General features: G+C 43.6%; 1 protein-coding gene across 3 annotated transcripts in view; it reads right to left on the bottom strand.

Annotated features, from left to right (window-relative positions):
• LOC129842578 (voltage-dependent L-type calcium channel subunit alpha-1D-like) overlaps nt 1–22,066 on the bottom strand; it is a 78,068-nt gene extending 56,002 nt beyond the window's left edge. For 2 of the 3 annotated variants that reach the window (XM_055911192.1, XM_055911203.1), the window contains exons 1-3: nt 21,780–22,066; nt 6,875–7,292; nt 4,686–4,791 (exon numbers count right to left, since the gene is read on the bottom strand). In XM_055911192.1, the coding sequence (XP_055767167.1) occupies nt 4,686–4,791; nt 6,875–7,143 (375 nt within the window). In that variant the 5' untranslated portion in view covers nt 7,144–7,292; nt 21,780–22,066. The remainder of the gene's footprint in view (nt 1–4,685; nt 4,792–6,874; nt 7,293–21,779) is intronic. The other variant, XM_055911211.1, reaches the window with a different exon arrangement.
• Nucleotides 22,067–22,400: the final 334 nt, after the last annotated feature.

Below are 22,400 nucleotides of genomic sequence, written 5' to 3'. Positions count from 1 at the left end.
ACTTATTACGTGACTTGTTAAGCAAATTAAATTAATACTCCTGAACATTTCAATAAACATAATTCCACTTCGACATCATGGTGTGTAGGCCAGTGACAACAAATCAAAATTTACTCGATTTTAAATGCGGGCTTTAACACAACAAAATGTGGAAAAAGTCAAGGGGTGTGAATATTTTCTGAAGGCGCTGTATGTAGCAGATCTCTGTATGTGTAAGGAACGACAGATACAGGGAAGGCAATCAAAACGTTTAAGAAGTCCAGGTGAGTCCAATGAGCGCTTATGCGCGTAAAGATGGTGACAGATGTGCGTAATGAAGGGCATCCTGGCGTCCTTGAGCGCCAGAGAGGGGCAGCGGGAGCAGGCATGACAGTACCTCCCCTCTAGGGGCGCCACCCGGTGTCCCACCTGGGCGAGCCTGACGGGCCGGCCGAGGCATGGGCGCCGGACTGACCGGCTGAGACGTAAAAGCCCGACGTGCAAGTCTGAGGCGTGGGAGCCCGACGAGCCAGCTGAGGCATGGGAGCTTGATGTGCCAGCTTAGGCATGACGTGGGATGGGAGCCCGATGAGCTGGCTGAGGCGTAGGAGCCCGACGAGCAAGTCTGAGGCGTGGGAGCCCGACGTGCAAGTCTGAGGCGTGGGAGCCCGACGAGCCAGCTGAGGCATGGGAGCTTGATGTGCCAGCTTAGGCATGACGTGGGATGGGAGCCCGATGAGCTGGCTGAGGCGTAGGAGCCCGACGAGCCAGCTGAGGGAAGGAAACTCCTGTATTACTCCACATTGAACCACAGCCAGAGGACGGGTACATTACTGGCATAATTGTTGTTTTGCTGTTTTCATTTGTTGCTCATACGGCACGTATGTGTTGCATGAGAAATATAAGGAAAGCTATTACTGCCCCCAATACAGGCGTTGTGAAAAACACAAGGCTCGTTGTCAATGGATTGCGTGGTTTCTGTTGTCGGCTGCTGATGATGTGCGCGAGTCACGAGTGATGTCCCATTCCTTAGACGTATATATCCCACTAGTTGCTCTGTCTTGGAGGGCCAGCGTTGGGAAACAGCCTTAGCCTCCCCTCAGCTTGCTGAGCTCAAAGTAAGATACTGAGTTTGAACGGTACCGCTCTCTCTCTTTCCCTCCCCCAGGTTACACTGAGTCTGTCACTGAATCTAATCTGCATGGCATTAGCGCCTCGTGATAGGATGATATGAGCCACGGGTCTCGCCTGGTTGTCCCTCCCTGACAGCCAGGCCTTCCACCCCGACCCTGTGCCGTTCCCCTGCCATCATGGCTCTCCCATCATCAGCCCCAGCCAGCCAGCTCACCTATGGGTCTGCAGTGCAGTATTGTGTGTGTGTGTGTGTGTGTGTGTGTGTGTGTGTGTGTGTGTGTGTGTGTGTGTGTGTGTGTGTGTGTGTGTGTGTGTGTGTGTGTGTGTGTGTGTGTGTGTGTGTGTGTGTGTGTGTGGGGGGGGGGGGGGGGGGGGGGGGGGGGTTTGTGAGAGAGAGAGAGAGAGAAGGAGAGAGCGATGGCAGCGCTGTGCTCTGGAGTTCTCATCTCTCATCCCCAGCTGGCTGCCATATTCAACCAAGTCAGCATTTCTACACTCTCCCATTCCTCCTCCTGAGACCTCTGGGTGTGTGTGTGTATTGTAGTTAGTACAGTACATTTGCTGCACCAGCCCTAAATCAACCTCCTACAGTATACCTACTGCAATTGGAAAGAGCAGAACTGCACAACTCACCTAAAAACTAAGATTGACTGAAGTTTGGCACAAACACTCAGGGGTCCGTTTTTTAGGCACACCAGCCCGTTCCTGAAAATTGTTTGCTCCTACAGACAGTGAGTCACTTGGTCGTGGCTTGCTATATAAAGCAGGCAGACAGGCATCAAGGCATTCAGTTACTGTTCGATTGAATGTTAGGATGGGAAAAACGAGTGACCTAAGAGACTTTGAGCACGGTATGACCGTGGGTGCCAGGCGTGCCGGTGCCAGTATCTCAGGGTGTGGATCTGTCCATCAGCCTGGCGTAGCCGTTCCTCATGAGCTGCCATTTAAATACATCCCCATTCACAGGAACCCCCTCACACTTCCCTCACACATCCATACCACCGCCCCACAGTTTAATGGCAACACTGCTACCGTGGAGTGAATTCATAGCCACTCTCTCTAGAGACGTTTATTGAGGTTGAATCGTCATCCCAGCATATGGACATAACATAAGGTGTGCTGTAGCCTACGTACCTAGGCTATATCCAGCGTACTTTCCACAGAGTCGACTTTTAACTCCAGGGCCACACATACTTTATACATGGCTCTGGTTAATTCCCCCAAAACTACACAATCAGATCCCCTATTACATTTAATCTCCCTATTTATCCAAAGATACTTACAGTGGTGCTACATACATTTTATATGGGTGGACCCAGCGGGAATTGAACCCACGCGCCTGGTGTTGAAGGCACCATGCTCTACCAACCGAGCCATGCAGGACCACGTTTTGGCCTGATACTCACACTGGTTTATGAACATTGCAATCGCCTCACTAAGCCCACGCTCTTTCGGTGCTCCTGTACAACGTGTAGCTGAACACCAAGCGAGCCCATAGATTACACAATACTGTAGCACAGACTGTACTGTCCCAGATAACCTACTTTCCTCCTCCTATGCACCACTGTGCAAACAAATACCCCTCCTGGAGGTCACACGGGCAAGCATTACACCACACTTCTCCTCTCAAGTAGTAGGTCACATCGTAGTATCTTACAGTAGAGCGTCTTCGTTCAACCGCAGCATAATGGCAGGAACACCGTGCGTGTATATGTACGCGACCAATGCAATTTGATTTCTATAAGCCCCATGCATCTTTCAGAGCAGAAGGTGAGTTGAGGGTTACAAAACAGGACGGCTTCTAGCTCTCTATCGCTCTCACACCATCCTGCTCTCAGACATTGATGAATCACTCAGCTCTCCAGCTAAATTCTGCTCACGTAAGAATCCAAATGTCTGTTGTCTCGCCAGCGGACTGTGCAGGCACACACTCTCAGCTGTAAGGAGCCCTGCTATGAACACCACGTCACCCACAATGCATCAGTCTACACAGACACACTGTCGAGACTTGCGTGCGCACAGGGGGAGCACAGCGAGATGGCGATTTCTACACATCAAAACGGAACGGAATTCTGGTGCACTGCAGGAACGAGTTTGACATGACGAAGTACAAATGGGAAAGAGCATGGAGATGGTCCTCTACCTAACCAACACCTGGACTCATAGTCACCGTGGTTACACAAGAATAATCTTTAATCAGTAGATAGCACACACATCTACACATCCCCAGGACACATCCCCAGCACACACACACACACACACACACACACACACACACACACACACACACACACACACACACACACACACACACACACACACACACACACACACACACACACACACACACACACACACACACACACATTTACATGTAACACACATTAATAACGTATGTCCATTGAACAGCAAGACGTGTCCCATTTAGTGCCTTTAAACACTAGTCATGACAACTGCTTGAGTTCCTGCACCTCTTATACAATATTGTTTAAAAAGTATTGTGGAGTATCTACACCTAAATATTAACAGTACTGGCACCCGACATGAGTACCGGCACCTATTTCAGTCCAAGTCAAGCACCGTCAACCATACACAACCGTAATAACACTGCCGGCTAAAGCATAATAACCTTACAACAGAGGGTGCCCATTGTCCAACAGCACCTCCACAGAGACTTCAATGACGCCACAAGTCACCTGCACCATGAATGCTGTCACTGCCAGAGAACACAGCAACAAACCCAAGGTGTCATTCACAGTACAAGGTGAAAACAGCCGAGGTTCGGGGTGAAGTGCCCCTTGGCTACAGATCTAGGATCATCTTACCATCCTCCAACCTTAAGCTTAATCATTAGTGGGGGGATGCAAAACTGACCCAAGATCAGCGTCTAGGGGCAACTTCACCCTTTACCACTTGTGGTGGTTCATTTCTTTACTATCATATGAGGAGAGACAAACTTATCACACAAGTCAGAGTTATACTTAAACTAAACCTTTAACAGTGAGAGCTTTGTAATAGTGATGGCTGGTCGACAAATCACCGTCTCTTTGATGATTCGCTGAGAGCCCCGAGACAAAGGTACAAAGGTCTTTTATAGCCAAGATACACCCCTTCAACCTACATGAACAACAGGTACATAGAATGGGTCACAAGGTTAAGATTTGTATGAAAGATACCTATAATACATAGCAGACAGTATCTGCTGTGTCAACAGTTTTCATTGTATCACCAGTGTCTGGCCCTCCGACTCCAAACTGGAACCATCTCTCCCTGGTACGGTATAGAACAGAACCATTAACTCATGCTCTGGAATGCTCTTTAGGAAGACATCATAAATCTCCTGTCCGTGTTATCTCCCAGAGGCCCATCCTCAGTAGAACACACACACACAATAGTTAACAGAATACTCTATTCTGTTGAATTAAAACAACCATGATGCAATAAAAGTATTATAACATAATCTTGCAATTTTGCAACCATACTCTCCAGAGCACAACAGGGGGTCAAAGCAAGGGGGTTCGGAGGTCACGGGGCTCATTTGAGTCAGGAGTAATGCTGACGTATGTACTCACCAGGTCATGGTTGGTGGAGTTGGAGTCATCCTGAGGGAAGGGGATGTACACAGCTAAGGCCATACAGTTGGCAAAAATAGCTATTAATATAAAGATATCAAATGGCCTGGAAGACAAGGTTAAGGGAAAATCATCGAAGCAGGGGATCACATGAATATATTCACAGGGTCAACATTTGACAATGTCCTGTTCAAACTAATAGTCATCAAACACAGACAGAGTTCAAGCCAAAGACATCGGAAGTTGCGAGAGTCCGAAAAAAGTCATAATGACATTCAAAATGCAACTTGGCAATTCAGGGCCAATCTGAATAACATGAGATAATGTGCAGAGTTATCACAGTGTTCTGATGACTGTGTCTTCTGGAGCAGCAGAGTCCCAGCAGAGGCTCACGCAGCTGTGTCGTGTCACTGAGTCACCCTCGCCCCACCAGTATTTTAAGATTTGGGACGTGGTGACTTTCACTGTGCCTTAGGAGGCAGCAAAAAACAACTTTTTTTTTCATAATTTTTTTTTTTTACCTCCAGTTGACTATTCTCTTGCATGCACCGCATGATCTGTCTTTCCCTGCAGTAGGCTACCTACGCTAGAATGAACTGATTAAAAGTAAATGTTGACTTGCTGTTTCACTTTCATATTCTTGTGTCTGGTAGTGAGTCACACTCTGCAGTGAGATTAACATAAAGGAGTGTCTCTTGTCTAGTTGTACTAGACTGTGAGGGGAAATGGAAATGGGATACAGTCACTGCACATGGCTAAGCTAAAGCTAGTCAGCTAAAGCTAGAGTCAGCTAAAGCTAGAGTCAGCTAAACCTAGTCAGTTAAAGCTAGAGTCAGCTAAACCTAGTCAGCTAAAGCTAGAGTCAGCTAAAGCTAGAGTCAGCTAAAGCTAGAGTCAGCTAAAGCTAGAGTCAGCTAAACCTAGTCAGCTAAAGCTAGAGTCAGCTAAAGCTAGAGTCAGCTAAACCTAGTCAGCTAAAGCTAGAGTCAGCTAAAGCTAGAGTCAGCTAAAGCTAGTCAGCTAAAGCTAGAGTCAGCTAAACCTAGTCAGCTAAAGCTAGAGTCAGCTAAACCTAGTCAGCTAAAGCTAGTCAGCTAAAGCTAGTCAGTTAAAGCTAGTCAGCTAAAGCTAGTCAGCTAAAGCTAGAGTCAGCTAAAGCTAGTCAGCTAAAGTTAGAGTCAGCTAAAGCTAGAGTCAGCTAAAGCTAGTCAGTTAAAGCTAGAGTCAGCTAAAGCTAGAGTCAGCTAAAGTTAGTCAGTTAAAGCTAGGGTCAGGTAAAGCTAGTCAGCTAAAGCTAGAGTCAGCTAAAGCTAGTCAGCTAAAGCTAGAGTCAGCTAAAGCTAGAGTCAGCTGAACCTAGTCAGCTAAAGCTAGAGTCAGCTAAAGCTAGTCAGTTAAAGCTAGTCAGCTAAAGCTAGAGTCAGCTAAAGCTAGTCAGCTAAAGCTAGTCAGTTAAAGCTAGTCAGCTAAAGCTAGAGTCAGCTAAAGCTAGTCAGCTAAAACTAGAGTCAGCTAAAGCTAGAGTCAGCTAAAGGTAGTCAGCTAAAGCTAGAGTCAGCTAAAGCTAGAGTCAGCTAAAGCTAGTCAGCTAAAGCTAGAGTCAGCTAAAGCTAGTCAGCTAAAGCTAGAGTCAGCTAAAGCTAGTCAGCTAAAGCTAGTCAGTTAAAGCTAGAGTCAGCTAAAGCTAGTCAGCTAAAGCTAGAGTCCGCTAAAGCTAGAGTCAGCTAAAGCTAGTCAGCTAAAGCTAGTCAGTTAAAGCTAGTCAGCTAAAGCTAGAGTCAGCTAAAGCTAGTCAGCTAAAGCTAGAGTCAGCTAAAGCTAGAGTCAGCTAAAACTAGTCAGCTAAAGCTAGAGTCAGCTAAAGCGAGTCAGCTAAAGCTAGAGTCAGCTAAAGCGAGTCAGCTAAAGCTAGAGTCAGCTAAAGCGAGTCAGCTAAAGCTAGGCATGGGCTAGGTGCAACTCAAGATTTAGCCAACTGTACGGTTCAAACAAAGGTAAATCATGAATTGGTGCATGGGCGGCAATTCACCTGATGGCCCTGAATGGACCCTAACTGAGCCCATGGTGGTTCTGCTCATGCACTGACCTACACATCACATACACACTGCAACACACACTTAAGTACAAGGTATAGATGATCAACATCCAGACACACACACACACACACTCTGGTCTGTTGTGAAGGATACTTCCACTCTACCAGGCTGATGCAGGCTCTTCGTATGGGATTGTTGAGTTTGAGGCAGAACAGGGCCCTGGCTGGCCTGGTGTTGGCGTTGCTCCCCTGCTTCTTGCTTTTGGCGTACTGCGCCCGCTTCTTCTGTGCCAATGTGCCCACCGGGACGGTCGGCACTGGGACCGGGGCAGCCGGAGGGGCGGCTACCGGACTGGGCACCGGCGGGGCAACTGGGGTTGCAGCCGGGGCCGCAGGGGCGTTGGCTGGCCCGTTGGCACTCATGGTGTGGGCGTGGCTCTGTGGGGCGTGTCCAGCAGCATGGATCTGCCAGTAGAGAGGGCGGGGCTAGAGGAGGGGCACAGGGCGGTCTGACCAATGGGCTGGCACGTCACCAGAGGGAGGGACTCTGGTGCTGCTTGCATAATTTGCCTCTGTGAAAGAGAGTACAGGGAAGAGAGTGGTTACCAATCCATATGTTTATATAGAAAACTGATCATTGATCATCACTACTAACATCATCAGTAGCAGGTTACCGTGGTGACTTTATCACATGGAAACTGGTAAAGGGAAACAAATAAGCAAATAGCGCTAATAGTAGAGTTTCCAATTTAGAACCACAGACAGCGATGATTGGAATACCTACAATCTCACATTCAGAACCACAAGACCATGAACAGCAGCCATCTCAGGTGGAGCTGTGTCAATGGCTAAGAACCACCTGAAGATAAATAGGCTACAGGAAGGCCTACACAGGAAGCAGCATACCCAGCAAGAAGCCTGAATCACAAACTCTGTTGTGTGATACTCTGTTCCAGCCATATTTTATTTCAAACGTTTAACTTCAAGGGGAATCTGGGTTTGTTGTGATCATGACCAAGGCATTTCTAGGGTCAGTGAGATGTGTTTCACACATAATTTCCCAAGAAGAGGGTGGGTCTGGGCTTCGCGTGCGCCCCGAAGGAGACACCCCATGACGACATCCGGTGTATTGAGGTGGGGGTCCCATGTAGTCCTGCTTTGTGGCATTTTGCGAAGCCTCTATGTTATACTGATTGCACTATGTGTTTGTCTGCATGTAGATACGGTTGTCCTTGTTCGATAGAGCCATTGGACATCTTTCAGCAATGTTCCTATCGGCCGATTCAATTATAAATGTATAAGGTGACACATTCTTTCCAGTCTCTGAAAGGCTACAACTCGATATGGGGCAGTGGTTCCTGCTATGGCCCCGTCCCTCCCCCAAAAAACTGACCAGACCACAATGGCTTCAAGTGATCGGCTATGAAAAGCCAACTGAGATTTATTCCTGATTATTATTTGACCATGCTTGTCATTTATGAACATTTTGAAAATCTTGGCTCTCTCTAATTTTCTCCTTCTCTCTTTCTTTCTCTCGGAGGACCTGAGCCCTAGGACCATACGTCGGGACTACCGGCCGTGGTGACTCCTTGCTGCCCTCAGTCCGCCTGGCCTTGCTGCTATTCCAGTTTCAACTCTTCTGCCTGCGGTTATGGAACCCCTACCTGTCCCAGACCTGCTGTTTTCAACTCTTAATGATCGGCTATGAAAAGCCAACTGAGATTTATTCCTGATTATTATTTGACCATGCTTGTCATTTATGAACATTTTGAAAATCTTGGCTCTCTCTAATTTTCTCCTTCTCTCTTTCTTTCTCTCGGAGGACCTGGGCCCTAGGACCATGCGTCGGGACTGCCGCCCGTGGTGACTCCTTGCTGTCCCCAGTCCGCCTGGCCTTGCTGCTATTTTAGTTTCAGCTGTTCTGCCTGCGGTTATGGAACCGCCACCTGTCCCAGACCTGTTGTTTTTCAACTCTTAATGATCAGCTATGAAAAGCCAACTGAAAATTATTCATGATTATTATTTGACCATGCTTGTCACTTATGAACATTTTTGAACATCTTGGCATAGTTCTGTTATAATCTCCACCCGGCACAGCCAGAAGAGGACTGGCCACCCCTCATAGCCTGGTTCCTCTCTAGGTTTCTTCCTAGGTTTTGGCCTTTCTAGGGAGTTTTTCCTAGCCACCGTGCTTCTACACCTGCATTCTAGCTGTTTGGGGTTTTAGGCTGGGTTTCTGTACAGCACTTCGAGATATTATCTGATGTACGAAGGGCTATATAAAATAAAATTGATTGATTGATTCCTCTCATCAACACGGATTTGACAATGGAGAATTTTGTCATGTTCTCTTAGCTAGCTACATGGTGACATTCAACCGTACGTTTCAACCGGAACATAGCGAAGAGGATTTGAAACAAAGATTTGGAATTAGCTACAAGCTCAGCAACAGCCGATGCCAGCACCAAGAGGGCAGATGACAAATAGCTAGCTAAGTGAGTTATTTTTCAAACGAGCCATCTAGCTAGCTAACTTTGGTTTATCTACTGAAAGGCATATTGTGTATTGCTGGCTAACATACTACTGTGTTACAGTTGGGGAAAATCTAATTGTTATTTTCTGTTTCAGTGTTTGCTAACTTAGGTAGCTAACTTAGCTAGCTAGGTACACTGCTGTTCAAAAGTTTAGGGTCACTTACAAATGTCCTTGTTTTCCATGAAAACATACATGAAATGAGTTGCATAATGAATAGGAAATATAGTCAAGACGTTGACAAGGTTATAAATAATGATTTTTAATTGAAATAATAAGTGTGTCCTTCAAACTTCAAGTCAAAGAATTCTCCATTTGCAGCAATTACAGCCTTACAGACCTTTGGCATTCTACTTGTCAATTTGTTGAGGTAATCTGAAGAGATTTAACCCATGCTTCCTGAAGCACCTCCCACAAGTTGGATTGGCTTGACGTGCACTTCTTACGTACCATACGGTCAAGCTGCTCCCAGAACAGCTCAATAGGGTTGAGATCCGGATACTGTGCTGGCCACTCCATTATAGACAGAATACCAGCTGACTGCTTCTTCCCTAAATACTTATTGCATAGTTTGGAGCTGTGCTTTGGGTCATTGTCCTGTTGTAGGAGGCAATTAGCTCCAATTAACCACTGTGCACAGGGTATGGCATGGTGTTTCAAAATGGAGTGATAGCCTTCCTTCGTCAAGATCCCATTTACCCTGTACAAATCTCCCACTTTGCCACCACCAAAGCACCCCCAGACCATCACATTACGTCCACCATGCTTGACAGATGGCGTCAAGCACTTCTCCAGCATCTTTTCATTTTTTTTGCGTTTCACGAAGGTTCTTCATTGTGATCCGAACACCTCAACCTTTGTCTATCCATAACACTTTTTCCAATCTTCCTCTGTCCAGTATCTGTGTTCTTTTGCCCATCTTAACGTTTTATTTTTATTAGCCAGTCTGAGATATGGCTTTTTCTTTGTAACTCTGCCTAGAAGGCCAGCATCCCTGAGTCGCCTCTTCACTGTTGACGTTGAGACTGGGGTTTTGTGGCTACTATTTAATGAAGCTGCCAGTTGAGGACTTATGAGGCGTCTGTTTCTCAAACTAGACACTCTAATGTACTTGTTCTCTTGCTCAGTTGTGCAGCGGGGCCTCACTCCTCTTTCTATTCTGGTTAGAGTCAGTTTGCGCTGTTCTGTGAAGGGAGTAGGACACAGTGTTGTACGAGATCTTCAGTTTCTTGGCAGTTTCTTGCATGGAATAGCCTTCATTTTCCAGAACAAGAATAGACTGACGAGTTTCAGAAGAAAGTTCTTTGTTTCTGGCCGGTTTTGAGCCTGTAATCGAACCCACAAATGCTGATGAAAAGATACAGATACTCAACTAGTCTAAAGAAGCCAGTTTTATTGCTTCTTCATTAGGACAACATTTTTCAGCTGTGCTAACATAATTGCAAAAGGGTTTTCTAATGATCAATTAGCCTTTTAAAATGATCATCTTGGATTAGCTACCACAACGTGCCATTGGAACACAGGTGTGATGGTTGCTGATAATGGGCCTCTGTACGCCTATGTAGATATTCCATAAAAAATCTGTCATTTCCAGCTACAATAGTCATTTACAACATTAACAATGTCTACACTATATTTCTGATCAATTTGATGTTATTTTAATGGACAAAAAATTAGCTTTTCTTTCAAAAACAAGGAAATTTCTAAGTGACCCCAAACTTTTGAACGGTAGTGTAGCTATCTAAGTTAGCTAAACAGCTAGCCCTATCTATGACTAAAAAGAGAATAGGTTTTTCCATCGGATATCTAGCTTTTTTATCTTGATTGAAAAATGTATTCTATATTTAGTCATAGATTTGGCTACTAAACAGCAATCTACTAACGTTACAACCAGCCACCTAAGTCTAGGTTTACCAGCAAATGTTAACACATGACTGGAGTTGGCTAATTAGCCTGGTGCCTGCTAGCTTGCTATGCGCCAAGCCTCGCGTTTGTAACTTGTTAGCAAACGTGTAACATCAAACACCGTAAACCTAAATAATTTTACTAGCTAGCAATGAAACATAATTGACTAGGGTTTACATAGTGGTTATGATTTTGGCTCCCGAGAGGCGCAGCGGTGTAAGGCACTGCATATCAATGCTAGAGGCGTCACTACAGACCCTGGTTCGATTCCAGTCTGTATCACAACCGTCCGTGATTGGGGATCCCATAGGTCGACACACAATTGGCCCAGCATTGTCTGGGTTATGGTTGAGCCGGGGTAGGCTGTCATTGTAAATAAAAATTGGTTCTTAACTGACTTGCTTAGTTAAATAAAGGTTGATGTGGTACATGTTTTTCTTTTAATGATTATGACATTGGATGCATTTCAGTCTCACAAAACTAGAAGCATATGATGCAAGATAAAGTTAGGATTTCCAAACAGATGTGAATAATAATTATTGGCTATCCAGCAAGCTAGTTTAGTTTATTAACTGTGAGGAGAAACATTAATACAAACATTTACTGTTGTAAATCTCTGAAACTGATGAATCTGGTTTAACTAGAAAAATATTTTCCTGAGCATGCCTGATAGACATGGCTGAAGCTAGGTTCTGTCTGCCTACCTAGGTACATTTGTACTGCCTGGTCACTGCAAAAGTTGATGGCTATGCCCCATTTCTTTCTATCAGGCTAGATATTGTTCTAAATGTAATCTGTCCACATGTACAGTGCCTTCAGAAAGTATTCATACCCCCTTGACTTGTTCCACATTTTGTTGTGTTACAGCCTCAATTCAAAATGTATTCAATATTTTTTCTCACCTATGTACAAAGCAAAATCAGGTTTTAAGAAATGTTGGCAAATTTGCTAAAAGAAAATTAAAAATATACATTTACATAAGTATTTAGGCCCTTTACTCAGTACTTTGGCAGCGATTACAGCCTCAAGTCTTCTTGGGTATGACAGTACAAGCTTGGCACAGCTGTATTTGGGGAGTTTCTCCCATTCTTCTCTACAGATCCTCTCAAGCTCTGTCAGGTTGGATGGGGATTGTCGTTGCACAACTATTTTCAGGTCTTCCCAGAGATGTTCAATCGGGTTCAAGTCCGACCTCTGGCTGGTCCACTCAAGGACATTCAGAGACTTGTCCCGAAGCCACTCCTATGTTGTCTTGGCTGTGTGCTTAGGGTCGTTGTCCTGTTGGAAGGTGAACCTTCGCCCCAGTCTGAGTTCCTGAGCGCTCTGGAACAGATTTTCATCAAGGATCTCTCTGTACTTTGCTCTGTAAATTTTTCCCTCGATCCTGACTAGTCTCCCAGTCCTTGCCACTGAAAAACATACCCACAACATGATGCTGCCCCCCCCCATGCTTCACCGTAGGGATAGTATTGGCCAGGTGCCTGGTATCCTCCAGACGTGACGCTTGGCATTCAGGCCAAAGAGTTCAATCTTGGTTTCTTCAGAACAGAGAATCTTGTTTCTCATGGTCTGAGAGTCCTTAAGGTGCATTTTGGCAAACTCCAAGAGGCAAACTCCTCATGTGTCTTTTACTGAGTAGTGGCTACCGTCTGGCCACTCTACCATAAAGACCTGATTGGTGGAGTGCTGCAGACATGGTTGTCTTTCTGGAATGTTCTCCCATCTCCACAGAGGACTCTGGAGCTCTGTCAGAGTGACCATTGGGTTCTTGGTCACCTCCCTGACCAAGGCCCTTCATCCCCGTTTGCTCAGTTTGGAAGGGCGGCCAGCTCTAGGAAGAGTCTTGGTAGTTCCAAACTTATTCCATTTAAGAATGATGAATGCCACCGTGATCTTGGGGACCGCCAATAAATGTTTTGGTACCCTTCCCCAGATTTCTGCCTCGACGCAATCCTGGCTTGGATCTCTACGGACAATTCCTTCAACCTCATGGCTTGGTTTTTGCTCTGACATGCACTGTCAACTGTGGGACCTTATATAGACAGGTGTGTGCCTTTCCAAATCATGTCCAATCAATTGAATTTACCACAGGTGGACTCCAATCAAGTTGTAGAAAAATCTCAAGTATGATTAATGAAAATAGGATGCACCTGAGCTCAATTTCGAGTCTCATAGCAAAGGGTCTGAATACTTATGTAATTAAGGTATTAGGTTTTTATTTTTTATAAATGTGTAAAAATGTCTAAAAACCTGTTTTTGCTTTGTCATTATAGGGTATTGTGTGTAGATTGACGAGGGGAAAATGTTTATTTAATCAATTTTAGAATAAGCTGTAACGTAACAAAATGTGGAAAAAGTGAAGGGGTCTGAATACTTTCCGAATTAACTGAATGTCAGACACAAGAGCAAATATTTCTCCTTTCCTTTAAAACGTATGAAAAAACCTCGGCCTACCTTAGGCTTTCCGAAAGTAGGCTATAAGATAATGAATTGTCAAGGAATGTATGAAGGGGACTGCTATGCTATAGTAGGAAGATGAAATTGACAATCATCAAAATAGAACCAAATACACTGCAATATGTCCATAGCCTATTTATCAGAGATGCTGATTATCGAGAGGGAGAGTGTTGCAAAGATTTTTTCAAATACTGTGAGGAATTATTATAATTTGAATGGATGTAAAAATACAAAATAAACAGCCTTTGTTGACTTGTGAGGTGAAGAAAAAATTACTGAGAGCCCAGCTGGGCACTTTCCTACATTTGACATTTGCGAGAAGCATGCCAGGAACTTCTATGTGTGCTCAGGCAACATTAACAGGACAGAGAAACCAGTATAATATGTTTAGCTGTAGGTTGCATACTTCTAGTTCTGCCTGGTTCAGCTTAGTTCTTATTCCGGTGCTCTACTGGGCGAACTATGCCAAAGCAGGCAGAAATAGAGGTATGCAACCTATAGGAATGAAGGAGAAAATATTCTGTAGGAATATTGTTATATATATTATATTATTATAATATTATAACATATTATTATAGTGTTATTATAGTAGCGCTATAATAACACATGTAGTGGTTCCATCCATGGTAGGGAACTGGCATTAGACGGTTAGTTATGTGAATCAGACAATGAATCAAAAGGTTTTATTACAGTTTGTGGAACAAACGGTAGTTGTTCAAGGCGAGACCTTATCCCTATACAAAAATGAATACAAATTCAGAAATACAAAAGGCATTTATTCATATATACAAACTGTATCAGTTAGTGTCACGACAACGATCCAACTTTTGCCACTGCCAGAGTAGGCTTTTAGGAAACTCAGTCTAGGTTTGACAGGGTAATGGAGTGACAGCAAACTAAGGTGTGCCTGTCCGTTTGACTGCGTGATGAGGTTAGACATGATAGCTTAGTGTGTTTTGATGTGCTATAACAGAGTCACCCCAATTACAACACCGTTGCAGGCAAGATGAGAGAGAAGGCTGTATTGTAAAACTGAATGTCAGTGGTAGACAGTGGTAGCTTATGTCAATGGAAATTCACTTGCTGGGTGGCATGGTGGGCTGGGGAAGATGATACTTTGTGCTTGAAGCGAATGTCCCGTCTGCGGTCTACGGCCAGCTGGAGAAGACTCCGCCGGAAGTGGTGAGCACAGGGTTCGTAGACCTTCTTAAAACCATCCACTGCTTGGACCCCTTGCAGAAGATTTGCTTGTACTGCACGTCTCCTGGAAAGACATGGTTGTGGTGTCAGCATTTAGACTCCGTTGATGAAGGGATGTAGGGCATCACACCTTTGTTGGTAAAGGTGTCAACAGATGGGTCCTAAGTGACTACAGACAGGCTAGTGTATTGTTTAGGGACAATGATGCATCCCTCATGCCTGTGGATCCAAAATGCAGTCACTTTATGGTATATACGTTGGGTATATTTCAACAGGGGACTGTGGAACGTCTCCAGATAACCTGCATTTTACAAAGAGAACAAGTGTAGACTAGATAACATGGTAACATGGTCTGGAATGTACTCTGTCTGGTCCTCTAACCTCCTGTGAACCCCATAACACAAATAAATGCATACAAACTCTACCCAAATTCATGTTGTAATGAATGAAATTATCGTTGGTGTCGTAAACAATCCTCGGTTCCTGCCTGTGTCTGGTAAGAGAGGGGGGGGGGGGGGGGGCCTGCGGAAGAACATCTGGCCGAACGCCCAGAATAGGTTCTTTAAGTTAAGATAGAGACGGAGCCAGTCACATGTGTGAACCGATCCAATGAATCATGTTTATGTAGGTTTAGATAGCAGTATATAAAGCTCTATGTAAGGAACGCCCTTTTAGAGCTCACTTCAGACTCGTACTTACAGTTTAAGTCGGAAGTTTACATACACCTTAGCCAAATACATTTAAACTCAGTTTTTCACAATTTCTGACATTTAATCCGAGTAAAAAGTCCCTGTCTAAGGTCATTTAGGATCACCACTTTATTTTAAGAATGTGAAATAATAGCAGAGAGAATGATTTATTTCAGCTTTTTTTTTTTTTTTTTTTTTTTTTTTTTACCGTTATTTTACCAGGTAAGTTGACTGAGAACACGTTCTCATTTGCAGCAACGACCTGGGGAATAGTTACAGGGGAGAGGATTTCTTAATTTCTTAATTTCTTTCATCACATTCCCAGTGGGTCAGAAGTTTACATACACTCAATTAGTATTAGTATTTGGTAGCATTGCCTTTAAATTGTTTAACTTGGGTCAAACGTTTCGGGTAGCCTTCCACAAGCTTCCCACAATAAGTTGGGTGAATTTTGGACCATTCCTCCTGACAGAGCTGGTGTAACTGAGTCAGGTTTGTAGGCCTCCTTGCTCGCACACGCTTTTTCAGTTCTGCCAACAAATGTTCTATAGGATTGAGGTCAGGGCTTTGTGATGGCCACTCCAATACCTTGACTTTGTTGTTCTTAAGCCATTTTGCTACAACTTTGGAAGTATGCTTGGGGTCATTGTCCATTTGGAAGACCCATTTGCAACCAAGCTTTAACTTCCTGACTGATGTCTTCAGATGTTGCTTCAATATAGCCACATCATTTTCTACCTCATGATGCCATCTATTTTGTGAAGTGCACCAGACCCTCCTGCAGCAAAGCACCCCCACAACATGATGCTGCCACCCCCGTGCCTCATGGTTGGGATGCTGTTCTTCGGCTTGCAAGCCTCCCCCTTTTCGCTCCAAACATAACGATGGTCATTATGGCCAAACAGTTCTATTTTACTTTCATCAGACAAGAGGACATTTCTCCAAAAAGCATGATCTTTGTCCCCATGTGCAGTTGCAAACCGTAGTCTGACTTTTTTATGGCGGTTTTGGAGCAGTGGCTTCTTCCATGATGAGCGGCCTTTCAGGTTATGTCAATATAGGACATTACTGTGGATATAGATACTTTTGTACCTGTTTCTTCCAGCATCTTCACAAGGTCCTTTGCTGTTGTTCTGGGATTGATTTGCACTTCTCGCACCAAAGTACGTTCATCTCTAGGAGACAGAAGGTTTCTCCTTCCTGAACGGTATGACGGCTGCATGGTCCCATGAGGTTTTTTTCTGAGGTCTTGGCTGATTTCTTTTGATTTTCCAATGATGTCAAGCAAAGAGGCACTGAGATTCCACAGGTACACCTCCAATGGACTCAAATGATGTCAATTAGCCTATCGGAAGCTTCTAAAGCCATGACATCATTTTCTGGAATTGTCCAAGTTGTTTAAAGGTACAGTCAACTTAGTGTATGTAAACTTCTGACCCACTGGAATTGTGATACAGTGAATTATAAGTGAAATAATCTGTCTGTAAACAATTGTTGGAAAAATTACTTGTTTCATGCACAAAGTAGATGTCCTAACCGACTTGCCAAAACTATAGTTTGTTAACAAGAAATTTGTGGAGTGGTTGACAAACGAGTTTTAATGCCTCCAACCTAAGTGTATGTAAACTTCCGACTTCAACTGTATGCAGTAATAGCTTTGCTGGCATGCATCCCACTGCTTTTTTTTTGCCACACCAAGATTTACATGCTACAATCGCCACTGCTACTTTGTAGTTAACATACATTGAGAAGGTTTTTGGGAAAGCCTTTCCATCTACCAGAAGATGGTTGTCATTAGCATCATCGCTAATGGCTACATATGGCAGACAAAGGCGCACACACAGAAACGGGCATTTCCACGCTGTTGACTCTTCAGAAAGTTGAAAGAAAATAGGAATCACTTCTGCATTTTGTCTTATCATCATCTTGGGCAAATAAAATAATGATCTAATAAATTCAATACTTTTAGTTGATTTCCTGCCAACATTTTCCCAAACTGGAGATTTAAACGATGATGGTGGATCCTCCAATTCTGGGTTATCGACCCCACCACTGCCATCGAAAATAACTAGTTTCCCTCTGCGCCACACAAAAGGATAGTTTGAAATGCGCCAATATAAGTAAGATTTTTGATTACAACGTTTTAACGGAATAGACTATAATGTTTTTTGAGCTCAGATTACTCAAGAGGCATACAACGCAGTGTAGGCATGGCCTATAGGCCTAGTGTATATACAGTATATAACCTCAGCAAAAAAATAGACGTCCCTTTTTCAGGACCCTGTCTTTCAAAGATAATTCATAAAATTCCAAATAACTTCACAGATCTTCATTGTAAAGAAACACTGTTTCCCATGCTTGTTCAATGAATCATAAACAATTAATGAACATGCACCTGTGGAACGGTCGTTAAGACACTAACAGCTTACAGACGGTAGGCTGCGGCAGGTAGCCTAGTGGTTAGAGCGTTGGGCCAGTAACCGAAATGTTGCTAGATTGAATCCCCGAGCTGACAAGGTAAAAAATCTGTTGTTCTGCCCCTGAACAAGGCAATTAACCCACTGTTCCTAGGCCGTCACTGTAAATAAGAATGTGTTCTTAACTGACTTGCCTAATTAAATAAAGGTTAAATAAAAATTAAAAATAAAATTAACCTCACAGTTATGAAAACTTAGGACACTAAAGAGGCCTTTCTACTGACTCTGAAAAACACCAAAAGAAACATGCCCAGGGTCCCTGCTCATCTGCGTGAATGTGCCTTAGGCATGCTGCAAGGAGGCATGAGGACTGCAGATGTGGCCAGGGAAATAAATTGCGATGTCCGTACTGTGAGACGCCTAAGACAACACTACAGAGAGACAGGACGGCCAGCTGATCGTCCTCGCAGTGGCAGACCACGTGGAAGAGTGGGGTAACATCTCACAGCAAGAACTGGCAAATCTGGTGCAAATCAGATGCACTGCAGTACTTAATACATCTGGTGGCCACACCAGATTCTGACTGTTACTTTTGATTTTGACCCCCCCTTTGTTCAGGGACACATTATTCTATTTCTGTTAGTCACATGTCTGTGGAACTTGTTCAGTTTTTGACTCAGTTGTTGAATCTTGTTATGTTCAAACAAATATTTACACATGTTAAGTTGCTGAAAATAAATGCAGTTGACAGTGAGAGGGCGTTTCTTTTTTTGCTGAGTTTATATATACACTACCGTTCAAATGTTTGGGGTCACTTAGAAATGTCCTTGTTTTTTGAAAGAAAAGCACATTATTTTACCATTAACATAACATCAAATTGATCAGAAAGACAGTGTAGACATTGTTAATGTTGAAAATGACTATTGTAGCTGGAAACGGCTGATGTTTTTTGGAATATCTACATAGGCGTTCAGAGGCCCGTTATCAGCAACCATCACTCATGTGTTCCAATGGCACGTTGTGTTAGCTAATCCAAGTTGATCATTTTAAAAGGTTAATTGATCATTAGAAAACCCTTTTGCAATTATGTTGTGCTAATTAACTGTTGTGCTAATTAAAGAAGCAATAAAACTGGCCTTCTTTAGACTAGTTGAGTATCTAGAGCATCAGCATTTGTGGGTTCGATTACAAGCTCAAAATGGCTAGAAAAAAATTACTTTCTTCTGAAACTCATCAGTCACTTCTTGTTCTGAGACATGATGGCTATTCCATGCGAGCCATTGACAAGAAACTGAAGATCTCTACTCCCTTCACAGAACAGTGCAAACTGGCTCTAACCAGAATAGAAAGAGGAGTGGGAGGCCCCGGTGCACAACTGAGCAAGACAAGTACATTAGAGTGTCTAGTTTGAGAAACAGACACCTCACAAGTCCTCAACTGGCAGCTTCGTTAAATAGTACACGCAAAACACCAGTCTCAACGTCAACAGTGAAGAGGCGACTCCGGGATGCTGGCCTTCTAGCCAGAGTTGCAAAGAAAAAGCCATATCTCAGACTGGCCAGTAAAAAGAAAAGATTAAGATGGGAAAAAGAACACAGACACTGGACAGAGGAATATACAGTATTTGTATGTTTTCCTGCGGGTTCTCAGTGGGCACGAAACAAAGGATTCTACAGGTGAAATTAAAATGTGCTCATTCTAGCTTGTGGAGAGAAGATTTCTTTCATGTTTATGACAAAAACATAATGTTATTGATATAGTAATGACTATATACAGTGGCAGAGCTATGGTGAAATGTCCTTTTCAAAATGGTTCTTAACTTGACACACTCAACAGCTACCCCAACCAGAACCACTATACTCCACACTAACCAACAGGCCTCATGCCACTAATCTTAAGAAAGCCATTGACATTCAGTAACAAGCTCAAACCTAACTCTTATCGAAATGATTGGCACTGTTTTATGCGACATAGGTTAGTCACTCATGATGCCTTGCGTAGCCGTATGCTTTGTGTTAGTCTTCTTCATCTCATTTCTCTTGATACAAGAGTCAGTCGGTTTCCTCTGTCTTCCGGTGTTGAAGGACATGCATGTGTCAGTGCCAGTTATGGAATGTTGTCACTGTCACCATCATGCAGGGGGTCATGAGAGGATCTCACTCCTTCAGCCCACCTACAGTATACAGTCACACGGGTATAGTAACACTATAATAACACATCAATAGCAGAGTAGTACTAGTAACATTGTAATCACATAGTAATAACTGAATAATTCTATACAACAAGACCAATAATTCGATCTACCTTCTTTATAATCTAATTACACAAGGTAAGAGTGGGTAATCGTTAAAATAACAGTGTCGGCAAACAGGGCATAGTAGCTTATTGGCTGGATATTCTGCTGAGTCACGTGATTGGAAAATGAGGAGAGAGAACACCCCTCCCGCAAAAAGGAAAAGTGCACCGATAACATTTTTGGACCCAGCAAAGAGTTGAGTGAAAAAAAGAGTGGTTTAAAACGAAACGAACAGGCAATGCTAATATAAATATAATGCATCTCTAAAGTACTATTGTTGCATTATAAGGATACAAAGTTAAAGCATTAGTCTATCAAAAATAATGTAAGCAAGTTTCTATGATTAAAGGCACAAGACTAGGATATGTGGCTGGATGATGGACCCGACCATTGCCATCACAACAAAGAGGGGGCACAAACATGTAAACAAGACGAAATTATTCACTGAAAAATGCTGCCATATGTATTAAAATATCACCGCGTATGCCATGCTTCCCGAGCCAAAAACAACAAGGAGAAACTGCATGAATTCAAAGCTGTTACTAACACAACTTGGTCAAATCAGTTGTATAAGTCCTTGAAGTACGCGTGCTAGACCCCGCAGAGACAACAAGAAGCTGAAAACAGGTCACGTTGCCTGAATATTCCAAAGAGCTTATAACATTTCTCAAATTCCGTGTATAATAAGGGTAGAACGTTGCAATCATCTTTAGCACTGAATATGAACACATTAATCCTGAAAGCACCAACCATTAGCCTAATGTTGTCATCAGAGGCTTCTGTTTCATTTGCTGTCCATATGGAACAGTAGCCTATGCAGAATACATCCAAACGACAGCGCATGTGAGATGATTCATGTCCAGTAACATCGATATAAATCGACACCCGGTGCATTGTAACGTGATGCAAATAGCGACTGGCATTCCCACGAGCGATTCGCGACACTTGAACAATAGGCCTACCCTTCACCAAACGTGGTCGTATTTCTCATTGAACCCACTGAGGTATGTCGTCAAATCCCTAAAAACGGTGTAAAATGACAGTCCGGCCCCAGGCGCTCATTGGGAAAATGGAGCAATGCATGGCAGTCAGATGGTCCTCGCGTTCCTCAGGAGAAACAGCTGGCGTTCTTGCTAGGTTACAATGTGTTACAACGCCCACTGATGGTATTTCGGCTCCGGTCCAGGGACACAAGGTCTATGGCTTTTTGCCCGGCGTTTATCCCCCGCGACGAATTGTGAGAAGGGATAGGCTACAATGCAGCCACCGAACTTCAGTCCAAATGACAAGCATATCTATCTCGTTCACTAGGCTATCGTCATGATAAATGGGAAAAAGTCTCTATGCAAAGCTATTCTGAGATATCCTCAACAAAATAGCAGGCAATATGAAGGACACACTTGGCAACACGGTTTGTAAAAACGAAATGGACACACACTGTCACTCAGCTATATTGTTCTGGTATGGAAATAATGAAAACAGACATTACAAAACCATTCCAAACCCGGCGTCGCTGAGCTAACATGCTAACTTCAGAACCTATTCCAGACAAATAAAACGTACCTTCTCTGAAGACTTATTATTTGGCAGATACCTCAGCGTTATCCACTCGGTAGGGAAAGTCCAGTGCTTTAACGCAAGTCCAGTCTCAAACTGCGAGTTAAAATTCATTAGCTTGAGGGCAGGGGCATTAATTAAGCCCTTCCATGTTGATCGTGGAAAGCCTGAGACAGGAGGGTGTACGCGGGGGAGAACAGAGCATCCTCGTCCGCTGCGCAGCGCTGCTTATCGTCACTGCGTGAGTGAACAGTGAAGTGAGCACATCAGAATCAGAGCTCGCTTCCTTCTGGCTCTGTGTCCCTCCTGATCGTGCACAAGCGTCTCTTCATTTACACCGCACGCAAACAGTCACCAACACAAAAGAGGCATCGTGACTATATAGTCTAGGTCTACTAATTAGGTCTAGCCTACTTTTAATTGATTTTAATGAACAACCTCAAAATTAAAAAAAAAAATCCACATCAATTTGGGAGGCTAATGGTATATGCAAATAACATGACTGACTTACTGAGACAACATTGCCACACCACTGACACAGTAACAATAGTCCTCTAATTTCATTGCCTTGATTAACTTGGAAATATAAAAACTGAAGGTTCATGTTGATAAAATATCTACATTTTT

The sequence above is a fragment of the Salvelinus fontinalis genome, chromosome 3 (genome assembly GCF_029448725.1).
Source record: "Salvelinus fontinalis isolate EN_2023a chromosome 3, ASM2944872v1, whole genome shotgun sequence".
Classification (NCBI taxonomy): domain Eukaryota; kingdom Metazoa; phylum Chordata; class Actinopteri; order Salmoniformes; family Salmonidae; genus Salvelinus; species Salvelinus fontinalis.
Note: the sequence above shows the minus strand (reverse complement) of the source record. Positions and strands in the feature narration are given on the sequence as shown.